General features: G+C 34.1%; 1 protein-coding gene across 3 annotated transcripts in view; it reads right to left on the minus strand.

Annotated features, from left to right (window-relative positions):
- LOC148940666 (proclotting enzyme-like) overlaps positions 1–19,265 on the minus strand; it is a 97,075-nt gene that overhangs the window by 34,868 nt on the left and 42,942 nt on the right. For 2 of the 3 annotated variants that reach the window (XM_089105271.1, XM_089105270.1), the window contains 4 exons: positions 5,151–5,372; positions 4,755–5,030; positions 2,899–3,008; positions 1,014–1,150 (listed from right to left, as the gene is read on the minus strand). In XM_089105271.1, coding sequence (XP_088961397.1) covers positions 1,014–1,150; positions 2,899–3,008; positions 4,755–5,030; positions 5,151–5,372 — 745 coding nt within the window. The remainder of the gene's footprint in view (positions 1–1,013; positions 1,151–2,898; positions 3,009–4,754; positions 5,031–5,150; positions 5,373–19,265) is intronic. The other variant, XM_089105272.1, reaches the window with a different exon arrangement.

The following is a 19,265-nucleotide window of genomic DNA, read 5'->3' on the forward strand; positions in this document are numbered from 1 at the left end:
TTGGCAGATCTTTTCAACTCATGCATTATACTTAATTCATTATATCCTATGCACCATGTTCTGTGACTATAGGCGTTAATTACGGAGCATGTTTAAAATGTACTGAAATTTTGCCGTAAATAATAAAGAAGTAGTAGCATTATAGGGTCACTGTCCTGAAAAAATAAAATCATCTTAGAAAACCCGATTTACTATTACTCTTTAAGATCTTTTTTTTATGCAATGCCAGGGCCGTATCCAGGATTTTTGTTCAGGGGGGTTTTACTAATTTTTGACTTTTTTGGGGGGGGGGGGGTTTACTAATTTTTGACTCAGTTTTCGACTAATTTCACTGATTTTTACCTAGGTTTTACTAATTTTCGACTTATTTTCGAGTCGGTAAAAAATTTCGGGGGGGGGGGGGGGGGTTAAAACCGGGTAACCCCCCCCCTGGATACGGCCTTGTGTAATGCTAATAAGTTTGGGTGCTTAGCTATGGTAAAACCATAAATTGTTCCGTATTTGGAGTCAATATATAAATAGTGGATACGGTTTATTTATGTATAATATCCAAGTTTCAGTTTTATCGAGTTTTCGTTTACAAACCAACTCCACTCCTCCCTCCGAAGTCTGACCTATTTTCAGCGGTTTTCTTTTTGAAGTTGTGTCCCCTTAAAATTTTCTCCCCCTCCAACCAAAACCCTGCAAAAGTGTTTGGGAAAGGGTCACGTTTACCTTAATGTTGTTTTTTCTTTTGGGGGGGGGGCTACACAAAAAAAACTTTTAAAAATACATAAAAATGTAGTGTATATGCAATTTTATTACGTTTTTACGAGTCGGACAAACATTTTAGGGGGGAGGCCTTAATACCCCTGAATACAGCCTTGTATCTAGTAGGCTATAATTTTTTTTTTTTTGCGAAACATTTGAACACCAAAACACAATAGTAGCATTAACATGCTGTGATTTTTGATTAGAAAACAACATATTAGATTTTAAATATAGTTTTTTTTTCTACAAACAAAATAACTTACTCATTTCCAATTGGGCAGGCATATTGCATGAAGGTGTTGAAATTTGAAGTTATTGCTGGAATATTACAATGTTGGACGAAACGACACCTGCCACGATGTCCGAGTGGTGTGTAGCACCGTCCGTATGGGTAGTTAGGCTAAAAAATAAATCTTAATAACAATTACAAATACTCAGTAATATTACATAAGATAGAGGCTCTTACCCCATGGCACGCGAACACGCAGAGGTAGCAATTAACATTACCTAAAATATGCAAAATTATCTGTAATGATTGACAGTTAACCTGCTTTTAACTTAACGATTAGAAAGACCAGGTTGTTATTTTTCGTTTTCACAACAACAACAAAATTTGTGTTTTGTTTCGTTTTTTTTTAAGTTTGTACTCTGTGGTGCCATTGTACTAACTATTAAAATATGATAAAAAAAAATTAGCATTGAAAGATATTTACAGGTCTCTTGACTAATGTACTACTGAAAGTATACTAGCCAAAGAGCCTGTCGGGTGACAGGCCTAAAGAAGAAGAAAATACGTTGCGTATACCGTTAAGTGGGACCCGGAGAACATTTCGAGTCCTCTTATGCCCCCTCCCCCTTCCTGAAAAATACAAAAATCTTCCTGAAAGGTTCAACTCGATTCCTGAGCCGTGAAACAAAACAGGGTGTGTTTACCTAAATAAGTATAAAATTCGTCACCTTTTGATCAAATCTACTGACAGTATACCATTTTTATAAAGAAATGTAGTCGCTAGCCTTTATGCTTCATGCATAAAAAAGGAAAGGTGCGTTCGCTGTTGTCAGACATCCGAAAACCGACTTGAACTAATCTAAATGTCAGTCTCCGGAGAAACTGTTCCCCGTTATATAGTACTACGCCAGAGATTGGCTTGATGTTGCTCAGACTTGCGAATTATACAGAACTGCGTTCTGTTCTGAAGTTCTGAACTGAAGTTCTGAGCAGATTAGAGTGGGAAGGAGCGTTCATGGCTGCTTTGGCCTAAGCTGTTTGGCGGTTTGGTACTATGATGAGTTGTCAGTAGTAGTTCTTCCTAATTGTGCTGTACTTTTTATCGTTGACCCATCTGTTACAGAGAAATGTGTTTGTGGTCTCATTTCTGTTGCAGAAATGGGAGTTGCTGTGTGTCTAAGCTTCGTCAGTTGTGGGATGCTTGAGGAACAACTGTCTTTTCTGTGGACAGAAATAACTGTCGACATAATTGTTCACAATACATAGTAGTTTGAAGCATTACATGCTCCAAACTGCGATTGCTCAAAAGTCTGAGACAGTGCATTCATTTTAACGATTTATTTTTCTCTTTCGAAAATCATCGACAAGTTGAATAGTTGAAAATTCTGATTCTCTCTGATGTGTAAATTGATTTATCAAGGAGGAGAAGGATGCAACAAATCGTTACTTCTGCAGAGAATGATATTTGTTTGTCTTTGTTTTTATTTGGTTTGCCTAGGATAACATAAGTTATGGCCTAGTGTCCTTGAAATATACCTGAGCTGAAAAACTTAATTATATATTTGAAGAAGCTATTGCTAAAAAGCGTTAATATTCCACATTAAAAACCGTACGCTACGAAACTACATATATTTGTTTGATAAAATAATAATTTGCTTTATGTTTGCAGCGAGTATTAGCCTAAGTTATATTAAGAGAAATTTTTAATAGCCCATTTTTTTTCTTCTCTGCTTATTTTACTTTATCCGTATTTATTTTATTTTTACATATTTACTTGGTTAGAAATACAGTATTTTTGTCTTTTTTCCACAGAGATTTGGAACTAGGTAATGAGGTAATTCTAATTCTATCGAATCTAACTATTAAATTGCAGATTTTAAGAACAATTAGGTAGTAATGAAAATAGGTCAAAAACATACCTGCCCAAAGCCAAGATAGTATTTTCGATCCGTTATCGAATTAACGTATGACCCAGGAACAACGAGTTGAGAATTAACAATAAAGTCACCAAGTTCACCCCTCATAATGTCTAAAACAAAAAAGAAAAGAGATAATTAGAAAAAGAAACCAAATTCGCTGGATATTATTACCTTAGGCACTTTTATTTTACCTCAACTTCTTCCTCTCTTTCTAACTCTTTCTCAGTCTCCCTTTCTATCTCTTTCTTTCCTTTACTCTCCCTCTCTCTCTCTTTTTCTCCCTTTCTCTCTCTCACTCTCTCTCTCTCCCCTCCCTCTCTCTGTCCCCCCTCTCCCTCTCTGTCGCTCTCTCTCTCTTTCTCTCTCTCTCTCTCTCTCTCTCTCTCTCTCTCTCTCTCTCTCTTTCTCTCTCTCTCTCTCTCTCTCTCTCTCTCTCTCTCTCTCTTTCTCTCTCTCTCTCTCTCTCTCTCTCTCTCTCTCTCTCTCTCTCTCTCTCTCTCTCTCTCTCTCTCTCTCTCTCTCTCTCTCTCTCTCTCTCTCTCTCTCTCTCTCTCTCTCTCTCTCTCTCTCTCTCTCTCTCTCTCTCTCTCTCTCTCTCTCTCTCTCTCTCTCTCTCTCTCTCTCTCTCTCTCTCTCTCTCTCTCTCTCTCTCTCTCTCTCTCTCTCTCTCTCTCTCTCTCTCTCTCTCTCTCTCTCTCTCTCTCTCTCTCTCTCTCTCTTTCTCCCTCTATTTCACTCACTCGCTCCATTTCCTACTCTTAACACACTTAAGAACTACCTTAGATTTATTGAGTTTGTTGACCATATATTTCAAAACCAACATTTGGCTGTTTTTTAGGCAAGTACTCATTTTTAAAAGTATCATGTATTTTTAGCTGTACATTCAAGCACCAAAGGTGTGTAAACAATACCTAAAATTGAGCCTTGAAAATATTTATGAACAGTAGGGAAACGATAGAAACAAGACTGAACAAAAATGGTAATTGAGCTTTCCATATTGATAAACCTACGCTTGGAAGAGGATAAAAAGGGTTCAAAAGACTAAGCGAGGTTTGGGCTGTAGTTTTTTGCACGGCTCCTAGGAAAAAAGGTCCTAAATTTGATGTTACTTTTCTGCATGACATATTTTCTTGATTTTTAGGGTCACTAATTTTACTTTTAATGAATTAATTAGCAAAGTGGTATTGCATGCTAATATTTGTGTAAGTAGTTACCACTAAAAAAAACAGCGGAACAATTGGCTTGCTTAATGCTGTCTTATAACCTTTCGAAACGAATAATGGGATGGTTGATGCATAACTACTACCACAATGGTTTCTGTCACAAAATGTATTATTTTGATTAAAGTTTGTTCAGGCATATTTTTATGCTGAACAAGCTGTGTTCTTTTGTGTTCACAGTTATCTGTCTAAGGCGCTCTCAAGTATTTTCCTCGTTCCCAAGAAGCAAGTTTAGAACTAACTTCTTTTGTGTGGGTGGATGGTTGCTATATGACGGTTTGTCATCTTCAAGTGATATTCAACTGTCCTTGTCGAAACTACCAAGCATGTCAAAATTCCATAGTGGACCTATAAATGTACTGTACTTGTAAACCTCCTTGACCATGTAAATGGCTTTGTCGCTTCCACTCCGACTGAAGCAAGCTACTTTTGTACTGACAGAATATGCTTGTGACTAATGACCGTCACGATGTAGTGCAAATGGGTTATATAGTGTGGTCAGCCTGTACTTTCTTAATAGTATCTTGCATCTGGAAATTATCGTCCTGCTTCTATTTCTTTGCAAGGAGGGAATTTTTTGGCATCGTATTTAGTAACCCTAGGATTTACAAAATATTTAATACGCAACAAACCTACCTTGAGGTATCTGCTCAATGGTTCCAGGAGGAGGGCGAGGTGGAGGTGTAGCTATACATTTTGGATCATTTGGAGCAAACTGACACAATGGTTTTGGTCTCTGCGTCACTGGTCTGAATGGCCTTCCTGGTCTAAATGGCCTTCCACCTCCTTGAGAACCTCCAAATTGATTTGTAGGTGGATTGAAACCCCCGAATTGGTTTGTTCCTCCAAACTGATTTCCTCCAAACTGATTTCCTCCAAACTGGTTTCCACCAAATTGGTTTTGTGCACCACCTGGAAATATTTCTAATAAAGAAAAGCTAAGCTACAAAAAAAAGTTTTTTTTTTATTAAGAAAAAGAAAAGAATGAGAAAGAGTATCATGCATTATTACAAACATTCAACCAAGACCCACCAAACTGATTCACAGGTACTGCTACTGCGGTGAAAGGTCTGCTGCCACTGATCACTGGATTTCCACCAAATTGATTACTTCCGAAAATGACAGCTCCACTTTGAGGTCGGTTAAAGCCAACAACTTGCGGACGGTTATAACCTCCAAACTGATTTTGGTTTGAAGGTACTACAGGAACAATTTGATTTCCTCCAAAACCTCCAAATTGAGGCCTCATAATTCCTGTAAATTAATCTAATAAACTAGAAAGAACAACAGCAAGCAAAATAAAATGTAACATTATTACAAACGTGGAGTTATTATGATTATTATAGGCACTGGTTATTTCGTTGATAATGACACAATTCTAATTAGGCTACGAAAAAGTAGAATAATACTACTTCTACTAAAAAATCATTCCGGCGTCAAGCCGCTTTAGGCTAACAGAGCTGCATACACTCCTCCTTTACCTCTATATGTTCAAAGCTTCACTTTATCCCCTCCCATAAAGCTTCAAGTTCCTTTAAGTCCTTTTTTATGACCTTTTCAACCCTTTCCTGGACCACCTGCTTTTCGGATGACCGCAGATGAAGGGCAAAAAAGTACACTTTTTGACAATATAACATCCGAACACACTTAATCAGAACACACTCAAGTTCTTGATCTGAATATAATATCTGAGAAAAACGATTTCATAACCACAAAGACAAGTGACGGGTGACAGAATGCAATGGAATTACGTAATTTGGTCTATATATTTCAACATTAGGGGTGAGGGCGGAGGTAAAGCATTTGGACAGCGAGCAGTTAGGAACAATTCTTACTTTATAATATGCGGAATAATTGTAGCTAACAAATTTTGCGTACAGACCCGCTATACACTACCCCCCCCCCTAATGTGCAAATATAGAACCCACATTATATAAGTCCAATGCATTCTGTCACCCGTCGCTTGTCTTTGTGGCTATGAGACCCGTTTTCTCAGATCTTACATTCAGAGCAAGAATTTGTGTGTTCGAATAATTAACAAGCACCTATCATCCTTCTATACGGTCATTTAAACGAGTACTAAATGGTAAATAATCTTTTAGGAAATTGACCAATCTATTTAAAATAAATTGTATTAAATACAATGGACTAAAACTAAGATGAATTGGGAGCATCAGGAACAAAAATTAAATAAATTTAATATAAATCGGTTAAAGAATAAATTTAAATTAAGAAATTTTTAACAAATCTTAAATAAATGAATATTAGTAACTTAATAAATTAGTTTATTGAATAATAAATTTCAGCATTCCAAGGTTCAGCTTGTTCGAATTTCCGCAACACTCGAATTGCTATCAAATATTTTAGTTCATAAGAAAAAAAGAGATTTTTTTTTAATATTCCTTGAATGTGTATAAAATAAAAATATTTCAATTAAGAACAAAGAGTAATTAAATAAGAAATTCTAAAAAACAAAATTTTTTCAAAGAATTTCGTTTGAAAATCTTTTCAAAAAAAAAAAACGCTGTTGAAACCTGAAATAAACGGCAATAGCATTACAGTAAGTCAACCACAAAGCGAACAGAAATTACTAGGAATAAATAAATTATACCTAAAACGGACAGAAATTAAAACGAATAATCAGATCAAATTCAAAATGAACAGAAAGTACCATGAATTGGATCTCGGCTGTTGTCCCCCTCAAACGCTCCAAAATGTTTCTTCAGTAATTAATTTTCTATTATTATGTATAATTCTGTAAAGATTATTAAACTTTAATTCATTTTGATGTTAAATGATGTTAACTATTGTAAGGGTGCACTTATTCAGGGATGATTATTGTTTTCGGAGCATTGCTATCTGGGTTGCCACCAAAAGGGAATAAAAATCACCAGTTTTTCACCAAGAAAATCACCAAAAATCACCAGTATTTCACCAAAATCACCAAAAAATCACCAAAAATCGGTGGTCAATAATGATAGGCTTCCCACCAAAAAGACACGTTTGGCACCCTGGGCTAAGACATTATGTTTTTCAAAGGCTACTCCTCAGGAAGGAAGAGAATTTATACCAAAAACCAGAATTCCAATAAAAACTGAAATTGTGACCTAAAATCCGGTTTCTGGACATAAAGAATCTTTTTATTTATTTTACCACTTTTTTACTTTTCTTTGTCTTTACTTTCCGAAATCTTTTCTTTTTTCTATACTTCCATTAAAAAAAATAAGCACAATAATCCTCTTTCATCTTCAAATTGAATTTCATTTTCTTATGAGCGCTTTAAATCCCCCTGCCACAGTTGGTATCCTTGATGGTAAACTTTAGCTCTGAAAAAGACCATTCAAATGCTGTCGATTTCTTATATACTGTTTTTACCTCTGGAAAAGTTTCATGGGTCAAGTCTAAGCTGAAATATCGGACAAGTGTTGATAAATTTTTTTTCTCTGGTTGCTTTTACAAGAGCCCTGCTCTGGCTGACCATATAAATACTGTGAATGGAGGTATCATACGAAAGAAGCATCTTAGCAAAAAACGCAAGGCCCAGAGAGCACGTAATTCCACCAGCCAGCGGAAACAAATCTCATCATTAAGTTTTTAACAGCATTGCTTTTACAAACTCACAACTTTACAAAATGTACCTGGCAAGGTTGCCTCCTCCCCCTTTAATAAATATATTGTCGCTCCGTTAATCAATGCGTCAGTTTGTGACCTCGGGAATGAATTCCAAAGACCTACTTTGAATCTTCAAGAATTTTAGGTCTAATGCTACAGTTTATTTTTAAGCTAACAAGTTAGATTAGCAGTGTAGGCATAAAAAAGGGACTGTGAATACTTATAGTATCTTAGTAGCTGTCCGTGAGTCCTGTCCTCAAATTCGAAGTGAGAAGGATAACTTTAGCCGAAGACAAAGTATTTGAAGAACAGAGCAACGTTTGCTATTATTCATTAGTTCCATATTATGTAGAAATAAATGTGGTTTAATTAACCGTCCTTTCTACTACAATTTAGCGAAAATCTTATATTGATCATATACTCTCCTTAAATGGCAGTACAAATTATACGCAAAGAAACCAAATCTGTCAATATTCAAATAATATAAAATCGAAATCTGTAATTCAAATCCAATCATATCAAATGTAGTATATCATAATAAATCATATCAACTATATAGAATCATATTAAGTTGCAGAAGTTTGTTCATAATATTTAGATGAAAAAACAATTCTGTGCTCTTCAAATATGAAACAGAAATAGATAAAAATATTAAAAGTTATCCAAAAATAACGTATTTTGTGCTACTGGTCTTCCCTTTTCCACAACCTGGCCCTTGTGACTAGTCATGAGGATATTTCCCATGTTGCTGGGTCTTCAACAAACCTGTGTACATGCATCAAAGCACTTAAAGTTTCTGGCTTTAATTTACTTTTGAGGGGACTTTTGATAATCTTTATTAGCAAAAACTGCCTCTCTACTGCAGCACTTGAGTGTGGCAGTGCCATCAGTATACCCATGAATTTCGGCAAGGTAGGAAGAAGAAAATCGCCTTCTTCATTCTTACATTCAGACAGGAATGACCCAAATTGTGCTAGATCGTTGCCAGTTTTGGAACGGATTGCATCGTCTGCCTGCCTCAGTGATCGAAACTCTCTGTCCAAATCATCAATGTCAAGGTTCAGGTCCTTTTCTCTCTTGATCTATGACAGCATATCAATGATGCTGACAAGACTTCATAACAAGAAACTATAAGATGATGATCAAGATTTGAGCATTAGCCTTATGACCTAGACAAAAAAATGGCCTAAAAGACTGCAAAATTACTGATGTACTCAAGATCAAGATATAGATATCAGGCGTCAAAGATCAAGACCAATGAACTGTTAATAACTTATTGTCAATAACTTCAATTTGTCTTCATTGATGCATAAAAACATTTATTTGGCAGCCAAGCACATGGTTTGATTTTACACTCCTGATTGCATCTGCTGAATGCAAAGCAGAAAATGACAATACAATATAACTGGCCAGAAACAACAGTGAAAAAGAAAGGAATAAAGCATATATCCTCTCTTTGTCTCAAAACTGACTGCCAACTGTATGAATAATAAACAGAATACCTATACTGAAGTTAGTGCAGCCCAAAGTCCAGCAAGCACAGGGAATATGGATGATTCGAATCTAGTCCATAGTACAAGCATAATAGGGCAAAGCAGAAATCTCAGACTTAAATTTAATGTAGCATCAACAATGAAACATTTCTAGTGAGGCTTGTCCAATGGCAACATTCTGTACATAACAAAATCAGATGAAAATTTAGCTTTTAAACTTCTCCCTCAAGAGTCCATTTACTTTAATGCTAAAGATTAATTTCTAAGAAAACTCCCATCAAAAACCTAGGTTAAGCCTAATCTCAGTATGGGAAAAGGTGAACTATGCACGTTTCTGTATGTGTTTTAGACAAGTAGGTTTGACAAAAGTCTAAAGAACCAAAATTAATTATAACAATTTCTCTGTTTAGTGTGCTCAAAACACTAAAAACGAAATATATGTTGCGTTCAAAACCTAGTATCTTTTCTTCCCTTTCCCTGAGGCTGTTAAGTCCCTTAAAAAAAAACTATCCTAGGCTGCTGAATCTACGGTCATGTGGGACTATGATTTCTTCACCTGAATTTTTTTTTTTCGTTTCTGAGTCCCAATTCGTTTATAGCACACATGGCCCATACGAGACACACATGTATTTATAAATTAAAATTTGTAACTACGTGGAAGCCGATTGCCAAGCTAAAAGAATACAGAAAAGCTCAAAATAACGCCATTATTTAAAAATAACGAATAAAAACAAGACATAAAATATGAAACTCACTGATTATTTCACCTCAGTAAGACAGTGGAAACCAATAATGCATGGAATGTCAACCACTTTTGTAGAAAATCACCAGATTCAAGAAAATCAACAGAAAAATCACCAGGAGGACGAAAAATCACTAAATCTGGTGATAAATCACAGTGGTGGCAACCCTGATTGCTATACGGATACTAAAATTGAATGTAAAAAGTGTGGCTGAAGAAGCGGGTAGTAGCCTCTTTCACATTTAAAGAGCCTTGGATCAAACAATTTTGTAGTTTCAAACTGTAAGCGAAAAACGAAAGTCTTTTGTTTATGCTGATTCTAAATATGCAAAATGTAGTAATTTTAAAGCTGCTCTTAAATCTATTAGCACATAGAAACTTGTATTGTTTAAGAAATAGAAATTGACCTCCTTCAAAAAGATTTATGGTCTTGATGGAGATTTTGCAACGAAATTCAACATGTATGAGAGCCATAATGCCACTATTGAAACAATATTAAATTTCTAGTTTTTAGAAAAGGATGGTCACGCGTGTGATTATCCAAAGTACATATCCCTAGTCGTAGGCTATCAAAATAAGGTTGATTTGAACGAACATTTCAAGATCTAGTGCCCTTTTAAGTAACAAAAGAGATCATGCCGAATTGAATAAATATTCCGATATTTACGGATTTGACCTGTTTTATATAAAATTTATTTGGCCAGATTTCAGGGTCAGGGGACAACCCTTGTCGTCAGGATTTTAAGGTAGTGGTTAAAGAGCGTAATGATGTTTATTCATCTAAGTTAAAAGAATTAAAAAGAAATCTTTATCACGGTTTAACGATAACATTGTGTATCAGAGCAATTAAATTCTGCATAATTTTAGCGCACCATAAAAACAGTATTTTTTATTTCCTTCTTAGAGACTACTACTATTACTACTACTAACAACTCACTGCAGCACAAAGCAGCCTGAGGCCAACTCAGCTATGCACGCTCCTCCTTCATCCTAATCTATTCAAAGCCTCCGTCTTTACATCCTCCCATGAAGATCCTATTTCCATTAAATCTTTCTCTATGACATCTTCCCACCCCAACAGACCTGCTTTCCGTTAAAACCTCTACAGTTTGCCGGAAAGGACAATCTTCGGGAATATGTCATCCTTCATCCGCAGAAAGTGCCAAAGCCATCTCAGCCTTACTCTTGTTATAGCCCTAGAAAGCGGGAATGAGCCGCATTTTTCGTACAGCCTGCTCTTTAAAATACGGCCAGTCAGCCAGGTACCCAGAACAATCCATATGCAATTTCTCTGAAAAACATCTAGCAAATCTTCATCCACTTTTCGGAGCGCCCATGCTTCAGAACCATTGATCACTGTCATCACTATAGCTTCCAATGTTCTAATCTTGGTTTGCAGACTTATCTTCCTATTCTTCCAAACTTTTTTCAAGTGTGAAAAAACACCCTGAGCCTTGGGTATTCTACTTTTAACATCTTCACTGCTCCCACCATCTTTACTAAACAATACTGCCAAGGTAAGTGAACCTGTTGACCTGATCAATCTTCTCGTTACCCAGTGTCACCTTTTCATCTTCACTTATTCCTAGTCTAAGCGACTTAGTCTTCTTAACATTAATTTTCAAACCTATTCTAGCACCCAGAACTTGAAAAAACCTCTAAAAGTTCATTTATTTTGCTCAAACTTTCATCTAGGATGCTTAAATCATCAGCATAATGTAAGTCCAGGAAAGTCTTTCCTCCCCATTTGATTCCATGTTCTTCCATTGCCTTTCTTGTGCTCCTGAAGACAAAAGTCCATAAAAATGGTCCATATAAAGGGGGATAGAACACAGGCCTGTTTAACTCCTAATTAAATACGAAACCAGCTGCTAACCTCATTTCCTACCTTAACCGCAGCAGTGTTATTCTCGTACATAGCACTAATCACTTTAATGTAATTGTCTGGTTTACCATACAAGGATAAGACCTTCGCTAAAGCTCATCTATCAACAGAATCTAACGCTTGCTCATAATCTATAAAACTGAGGACCAAAGGTGTTTGATAACCCAGGCAATTCTCAATTATCAACCTAAGAGTGAAAATTTGGTTTACACATCCTCTATCCTTTCTAAAACTGCACTATTCTTCCCATCACTTTGTCTACAGCATCTCTCAGTGTAAAAGTGTCATATTACAAAATAATTTGCTACCTGCAGAGATCAGGCTAATGCTTCGATAATTCCCACACTTACTTTTATCACCTTTCTTATAGACGGGTTTAAGTAGAGTTTTTCCAAGATCGCTAGATACTTTCCCCTTTTTAAGAATCATATCCGTAATCTTCAGTAACTTACTTTTATCCTCAAAGCCACAATATTTAAGAAACTCATTTACCACAGTATCAGCACATAGGGTTTTATTATTTTTTATTCTTTTTAGTACTGTCGCTAATTCTTTCTCACAAAACAAATTTTCCTTCACATCCAAGGTATTACAAACTTTTTCATTTTCCTATATATCTTTTCCTGCAACTCTTTCTCGGTTTAGCAAATTCTTAAAATGTTCTGCCCATCTCTCTTTAACTCTTTCTTCATCACAAATTGTGACCCCGTTCCTATCTTTAACTGGGACAAGTCTGGATTGACTACTTCCACTCGGTTTATTAACATGCCAGTACATATTTTAATGTTATACCGTCTAGCTGCATCTTCCAGATCCTCGACAATTATATCCATGGCCTACACTTCATCCAGTCTAACATTGATAATTAGGTTTAAATGAAACTTTTCAGTCTATTCAATCTACCTTATTCATATATTTTTTTATTTTTTTTTACGTGGCAAGGAAGTTAAAAGGCAAAGTAGTGAAGGTGTTCTTATTGAAACATTTTTGCAGACACTATTCAACACATCAGACTTGATTTTGCAAGATATTAGAATAATTTTCTGAAAAATCGTCCAGTTTCAATCAACTAAAATTATTTTTGATGAATTAAGTATAATCCTTATGAAATGCCTTTCTTATGACCAGCAGAAGTTTTATGTGGGCCATTTTATTTCTCAGAATGTATCCTTTCTGTATTATTATTATAAATGTTAGCATTATAATATCATATTATAAAATAATAATGTTATATTATAAAATTATTATTAGTATCATTATTATACATTAGTATCATTATTGTATCTGTATTATTATTATCTTGTTTCTATGAGGATCAAATTGAAAACAATTTTTTCTTTCAAATGAAAGCAAAGGGCAGTATTAAAACTTTCAAGGATTGTTGCCCATTGGAAGTGTCGATTGCTTGTTCAAACTTTGCTTAACATTTGCATCTCAATCCAACACTTTAGTTCATAGAAAAAAAAACCCTTTGTTTTGCACAGAATAAAAACATTTCAATGAAAAACAGAGAGTAACTAAACAAAAAAAATGTTTTCAAGATAAAAGTAAAAAGCGTTGTTGAAACCTGGAATGAAAAGAATTAGAATTACAACCTTAATGTGAACAGAATTTGCTAAGAATAGATAAGTTAAACCTAAAACGGAAGGAAATCAATGCCAATAATCAAGTCAAACAAAATTGAAAAGAAATTACCACGATCTAGGGCTCTGCCCCTACCCTCTCTAAACCCTCCAAAATAATTTATCTAGCTATTAATTTTTTTTAATTTCAAATGAAATGGGATTAAAACAGACTTAGTGATGAAAAGAAGTATCCTGATACAATAGTAAAACTAAGTCTAAAGTATCAAAATCTACTAACTAAAGCTAATTAGTAAAAAATGGGGAAAACTAAGTCAAACTAATAAAACTAAGTAAAACTAAATCACAAACGTATTTCTTTTAAGAAACTGTTTGTTTTTTTCTCAAAGTTGATCAATATATATTTTTTTTAATATTATGGTAAAAAAAAAGAGCATCGTCCAAACTAAAAGTGGTTTTAAGTTAAGACCATCCGATACCTTAAAATAATTTTTTGAGCATCATTACTGGCTGATCGTCTCAAAGATTAAGAGCCCGTCAGCAAATTTTCTCAACATTACAGGGAACTCCCAATGCTGCCGAATTACTCAAATGATATTTTCTTAAAATGTTGGTATAAATTGATAGCGGTTCTTGAATGTGTCAACAGTTTGAAAAGCCAACGAGAGGCTAGTTTAGAATAAAGAAAATAGCCTATAATCTTTCAGTAATTGTTAAGCAAAGGGCTGTCAAATTTACTGTACTAATAGCATTAAACATGTCCCCAGTGTCAGCAAGGTTATCAATCTACTAAGGCTCGGAGCCTTAATATCGGTACTTGAAGGTCTAATATCGGTCATTTGTACAATCTATTTAAAAATATATTTTTCCGAAATAATCAAATAAAAGTAGAGAGTGACCTTTAAGCCTTAAACGAGCAGAAATAAAGTCATCTAACAAGTCAAACCTAAAACAAACAAAAATTATTATGATTGAACAAGTGAAATGTAAAACAGCAAAAAGTAAAATGGATAATCACATCAAACTTAAGAATAACACTTATTACCATTAGTGAATAAATAGAACATAAAACGAACAACATGAACTTGAAGATTAGAATAGTAATCCATTATTATATGAGTATATATCAAGTTACAATTAAATAAACTTTAAACAAGCATAATTTACCACAGATTTTTAACTTTCAATTTTTTGTAAGTTTCAATTTATTTTGTAACTTTTATTTATAACTTTCAACAAAAGATTTGTTCAAAAAACTCACCTTAGAAATCGTAGAAATTTGGACCCTATAATTCATTATAAATTTTTCCGACAGCCCCCATCTCAATAACTATTTGAAGGGGAATACCTTTTCAGGATTGATTTTTAGTCTCTAAAATAGTCTCTAAAATGTTAAAATATCAGTCCCTAAAATTTCAGTCTCTAAGACGTTATACGATTGTTAAACTTGAATGTAGAAAGTGTGGCTGAAGTAGGGGTAGTAGCCTCTTTCTAGGGGTAAATAATTCTGAATCGAACAGTTTATAGTTACAAGCTATAAGCGAGTAGCAACACATGCGAATTGAAACCAAAAAAAAGAAAATAAATTTGTCATTAAAATAGACGCCAAAATAAAGTCTATTACTTATGCTGCTTCTAAATATGCAAAACGTAGTAGTTTTATAGTTGCTAAAAAAGCTATTCGCACATGGAAATTTGTATTCTTTTAGAAATAGGAATTAGCCTCCTTAAAAAAAAGGAGTACGGTCTTTAAGGAGGCTAATAAAAGATTTATTATAAAGAGAGGTCTTTAAACATTTATTCATCATGAAATACACATACAATATTACATTTTAATATTCCTCCAAAGGCTCATTGGCCTGTAAAGAAGGAAGAAGAAAAACGAGTCATTTACTCAGAGAAAAAAATGATCACTTACTCACAGAGAAAAGAGCAAAAAGGAGAAAAAAAGCAAATTAAATACAAATAAAGTAAAATTATAGAGGCCAAATGCTAAATAGATCGAATAGAACAAACTAATTAAGTAGATTAAATAGACTCCAATAAAATAATAACATATAAGAAAAATAAATAAATAGCTTCTAAAAACGATGGAAATCATGAAATTATGTAATGATATTTAATATTTTTGAGAGCCCTAATGTCACTATTGACAAAATACGAAAGAATGGTGACGCATGTTACTATCCATAGTCCCTAGTCGCAAATTTCAAAAAAGGTTCATTTGAATGGGCAATTGAAGATCTAGTGCCTTTTTAAGCAACAAAAGAAATCAAGCCACAGGAAATTGCCAACATTATAGCATTTCGGAACGAAAGATTCTCGGTCTATCAGGCAAATATTCTTAAAACTACTGAAAAGGTATTAACATGGCCCTTTCCCCCTAGTCTCAAAGGCGTGCTGGCGTTTAGTGTACCATTAATCCCCAATTAAAATGTGGTTTATAGGCTAATATTAGCCGTTATTACAAATCATTCAGCTAATAAAACTCCGTATTATAGAGTATCGCATAATAGGTTTAAATGGAGCTTTTAAGTATTTTAATTCAAACTAACTTATAGGTATAAAATATTATTTTTTTCATGTGACAAGGGAGTCAAAAAGCCAAGGTTGTGTAGGTGTTCATATTAAGAAATATTTGTAGACCTCATTCAACAAATCAAGCCGAAGTTTACAACATTGTAGACCCATTTTTGGAAAAATCATCAAATTTAAATAGCCTAACCCTGTTCCTGACATGCCTCTCTCATGAAATGTTTCCCTCATGACAAAAAGTAGGCTAATATAATTGTAAGCTATTTTACTTTCTGGAGTGTATCCTTTCAGTAGTATTATACCCCATATGTCTTGTACCAACGAGGATTAAATTAAATAACACTTTTTTTTCAATTTAAAGTAAGCAGCAGTATTGAAGCTTAAAATACGCATAAATTATCCCACATATGAAGGGAGATGCTTCTCCCAACGTTCTTTGCGTTGGTGTGTGGTTAAAGAGATATATATATATATATATATATATATATATATATATATATATATATATATATATATATATATATATATATATATATATATATATATATATATATATATGCCCCGTCAATAAATATAAATATGTCTTGGTGCCAGTTATTTTTCTGAATTACAAAATGAAATCAAACAGTTCGTGGTAACGAACTGTAAGTAAGGAGCGACCCGGCTCAATGGTAACCGAAACTCTAGAAAACGGGTTTTTGATACCAATAGATATATCAAAAGAATTAAATTTCAATGCTGATTTCAAATATATAACTTTTATCAAGTTTAGTGCTATCCATCAAGTAACGAGCCTGAGAAAATTTGTCTCATTATCAAAAAAAGGTGGAAATACCCCCTTAAAGTTATAGAACCTTAATGGAAATCCCACCATACTATTCAGTTTATACGATAACCCGACTCTAGAGGTTTTAAGCTCTTATCTAAAAAAAATTGAAATTTTACATTTTTTGCCAGAAGAAAAATCACGGATGCGTGTTTATTTGTTTGTTTGTTTTTTTTTGTTTTTTTTTCCCCAGGGGTGATAGTATCAAAACAGCGGTCCTATAATGTCGTGGGAGGGCTCATTGGAACTGAAATTAAAAGTTCTAGTGCCCTTTTTAAGTGACCAAAAAAATTGAGAGACACTAGGCCCCCTCCCATGCTTATATTTTGCCCAAAATCGTCCGAACGAAATTTTGAGATTGCGAATTTGTTCAACATGGTAGAACATAGGATAAATATATCTTTTAGTGCGACTTAATTCCCTAAATTACCCAGGGGGAGGGCTAAAATCTATGAACTTTACCCAATGTTAACATATAGTATTGTTTATTGGGAAGTATACAGAAGTTTTCTGGTGTTTTTTTTGCTGGTAGTGGGAGGTAAGGGTGGGTCGGTGGTTATGTTGGAGGATCTGTTCATGAAGTAAGTTTTCATGGGGGAAGGGAAATTGCCATGAAGGGGGCGCCGGACTTGCCAGCATTATTTATTGTTTATTGGGAAGTATACAACCATTTTCAGGAAGGATTTTTTCTGGAGGGGGGGATAGAGGAGGGGGTTAATCTGGAGAATATTTCCGTGGAGGATGTTTCTTTGGGGTAAGGGACATTTCTATGAAGGGGGCGCCGGATTTCCAAGCATTATTTAAAAAACGATCAGATATTAAATAAAAAAAAAACAATTTTTTTCAACTGAAATGTAAGAAGGAATATTAGAACTTAAAACGAACAGAAATTATAACGTGTGTGAGGGGGTTCTCCCCCAAGTCAATACCTCGCTCTTTACGCTACAGTTTTTTTTTATTGCTTTCAAAAGAGCTCTCTATTCTAATTAAACGGGCTTAGTGATTCAGGTGTTTTTTAATTAAAATTTTTTTAACTTTTAACGTAAAGAGCGTCGTATTAACAAAGTGGATAACCCCCTTATATTCGTAATAACATATACGTAATAAAAAAAAACAATAAAAAAACAAGCGATACGGCTCAATAGTAATCGAAACTTTGAAAAATAGAATTTTGATGTCAATAAATGTATTAAAAGAATGTTTTTATAATGCTGATTCAAAATATATAAATTTTATTAAGTTTAGTATTACTCATCAAAGGCTACGAGCCTGAGAAAATTTACTCGATTTTTAAAAAAGGGGGAAACATCCCCTACAAGTGAAAGAATTGTAATGAAAATCAAAACATCACATTGAGCGTATCAGAAGACACTATTACATAGGTTTCAAGCTCATATCTGCAAAAATCTGCAACTTTGTATTTTTTGCCAGAAAAAAATATACGAATAGAGAAGTTAGTTACGTAAGTTAATTTGTAAAGACATCCATTTAGCAAAAGAAAAGTAAAATTTTTATGCAAATAAAAGCTGCATTAACTAAAAAACGATCAGAAATTAAATAAGAAAAACAAGTTTTTTAAACTGAAAGTAAGGAGCGACATTAAAACTTAAAAGGAACAGAAATTAATCCATATATGAAAGTGGTTGTCCCCTCTTCAACTCCTCGCTCTGTACGCTAAAGTTTTTATTGTTTAAAAAAATAGAGTCGTGTGAAAGAGTCAAACTTTAGCGTAAAAAGCGAGACATTGAGGAGTGGACAGCCCCTTTCATATACGGAATAATTTCTGTTCGTTTTAAGTTTTAATGTCGCTCCTTACTTTCAGTTTAAAAAACTTGTGTTTTTTTATTTAATCATATACTGAATCCATGTTTCTCGATATATTTGTTTTCTGACGTATTAAAGATTGCTCGAGCCATTCTGCTCCATAAGACGCAACGGAAATATATGCTAATAGTTCGATTTTATTCTATCACCATTTTCTAAGATCGTATTATTTGAAGCATACTTTTCCTTGCCGAATCTTGAAGATAATTTATCACTCACTAGTCAATATTTATTTGAATTGTGGGCCGATAATTTGTTGAATACTATTGGTCTCAAATAAAGTCTCTTTGAATCCCTAATGATGCCTGAAAGTTTTAACTATATTCACGAAGCCATTCGCAAGACATTGCAGATACACTATTTTCTTAACATGGCGACACACAATGTCTTTTGATTTACCTTGCTACTTAGAGGTAAATAAGTTCTATGTCCCGTAGAAGCTTGTAGTGCAAAAAAGTTTAGGTGAGTCGGAGAATTTGTCAAGGTTTATTTTTTTCATTGGGGATACTTTCATTGAAGGAATTTCGGTATCCTTGCATATTTTGTTTCGTTTTGATATCACAATTTTTATAATTTTCTTCAGAAGTGCTATTTTTATTGAAAGGATTTTCGTTTCTTAGTGCTTGGTATTGAATTTTGCTACTGTA

The sequence above is a fragment of the Artemia sp. Qi Xiang Cuo genome, chromosome 19, assembly GCF_049724085.1.
Source record: "Artemia sp. Qi Xiang Cuo chromosome 19, ASM4972408v1, whole genome shotgun sequence".
In the NCBI taxonomy this organism is placed as follows: Eukaryota; Metazoa; Arthropoda; class Branchiopoda; order Anostraca; family Artemiidae; genus Artemia; species Artemia sp. Qi Xiang Cuo.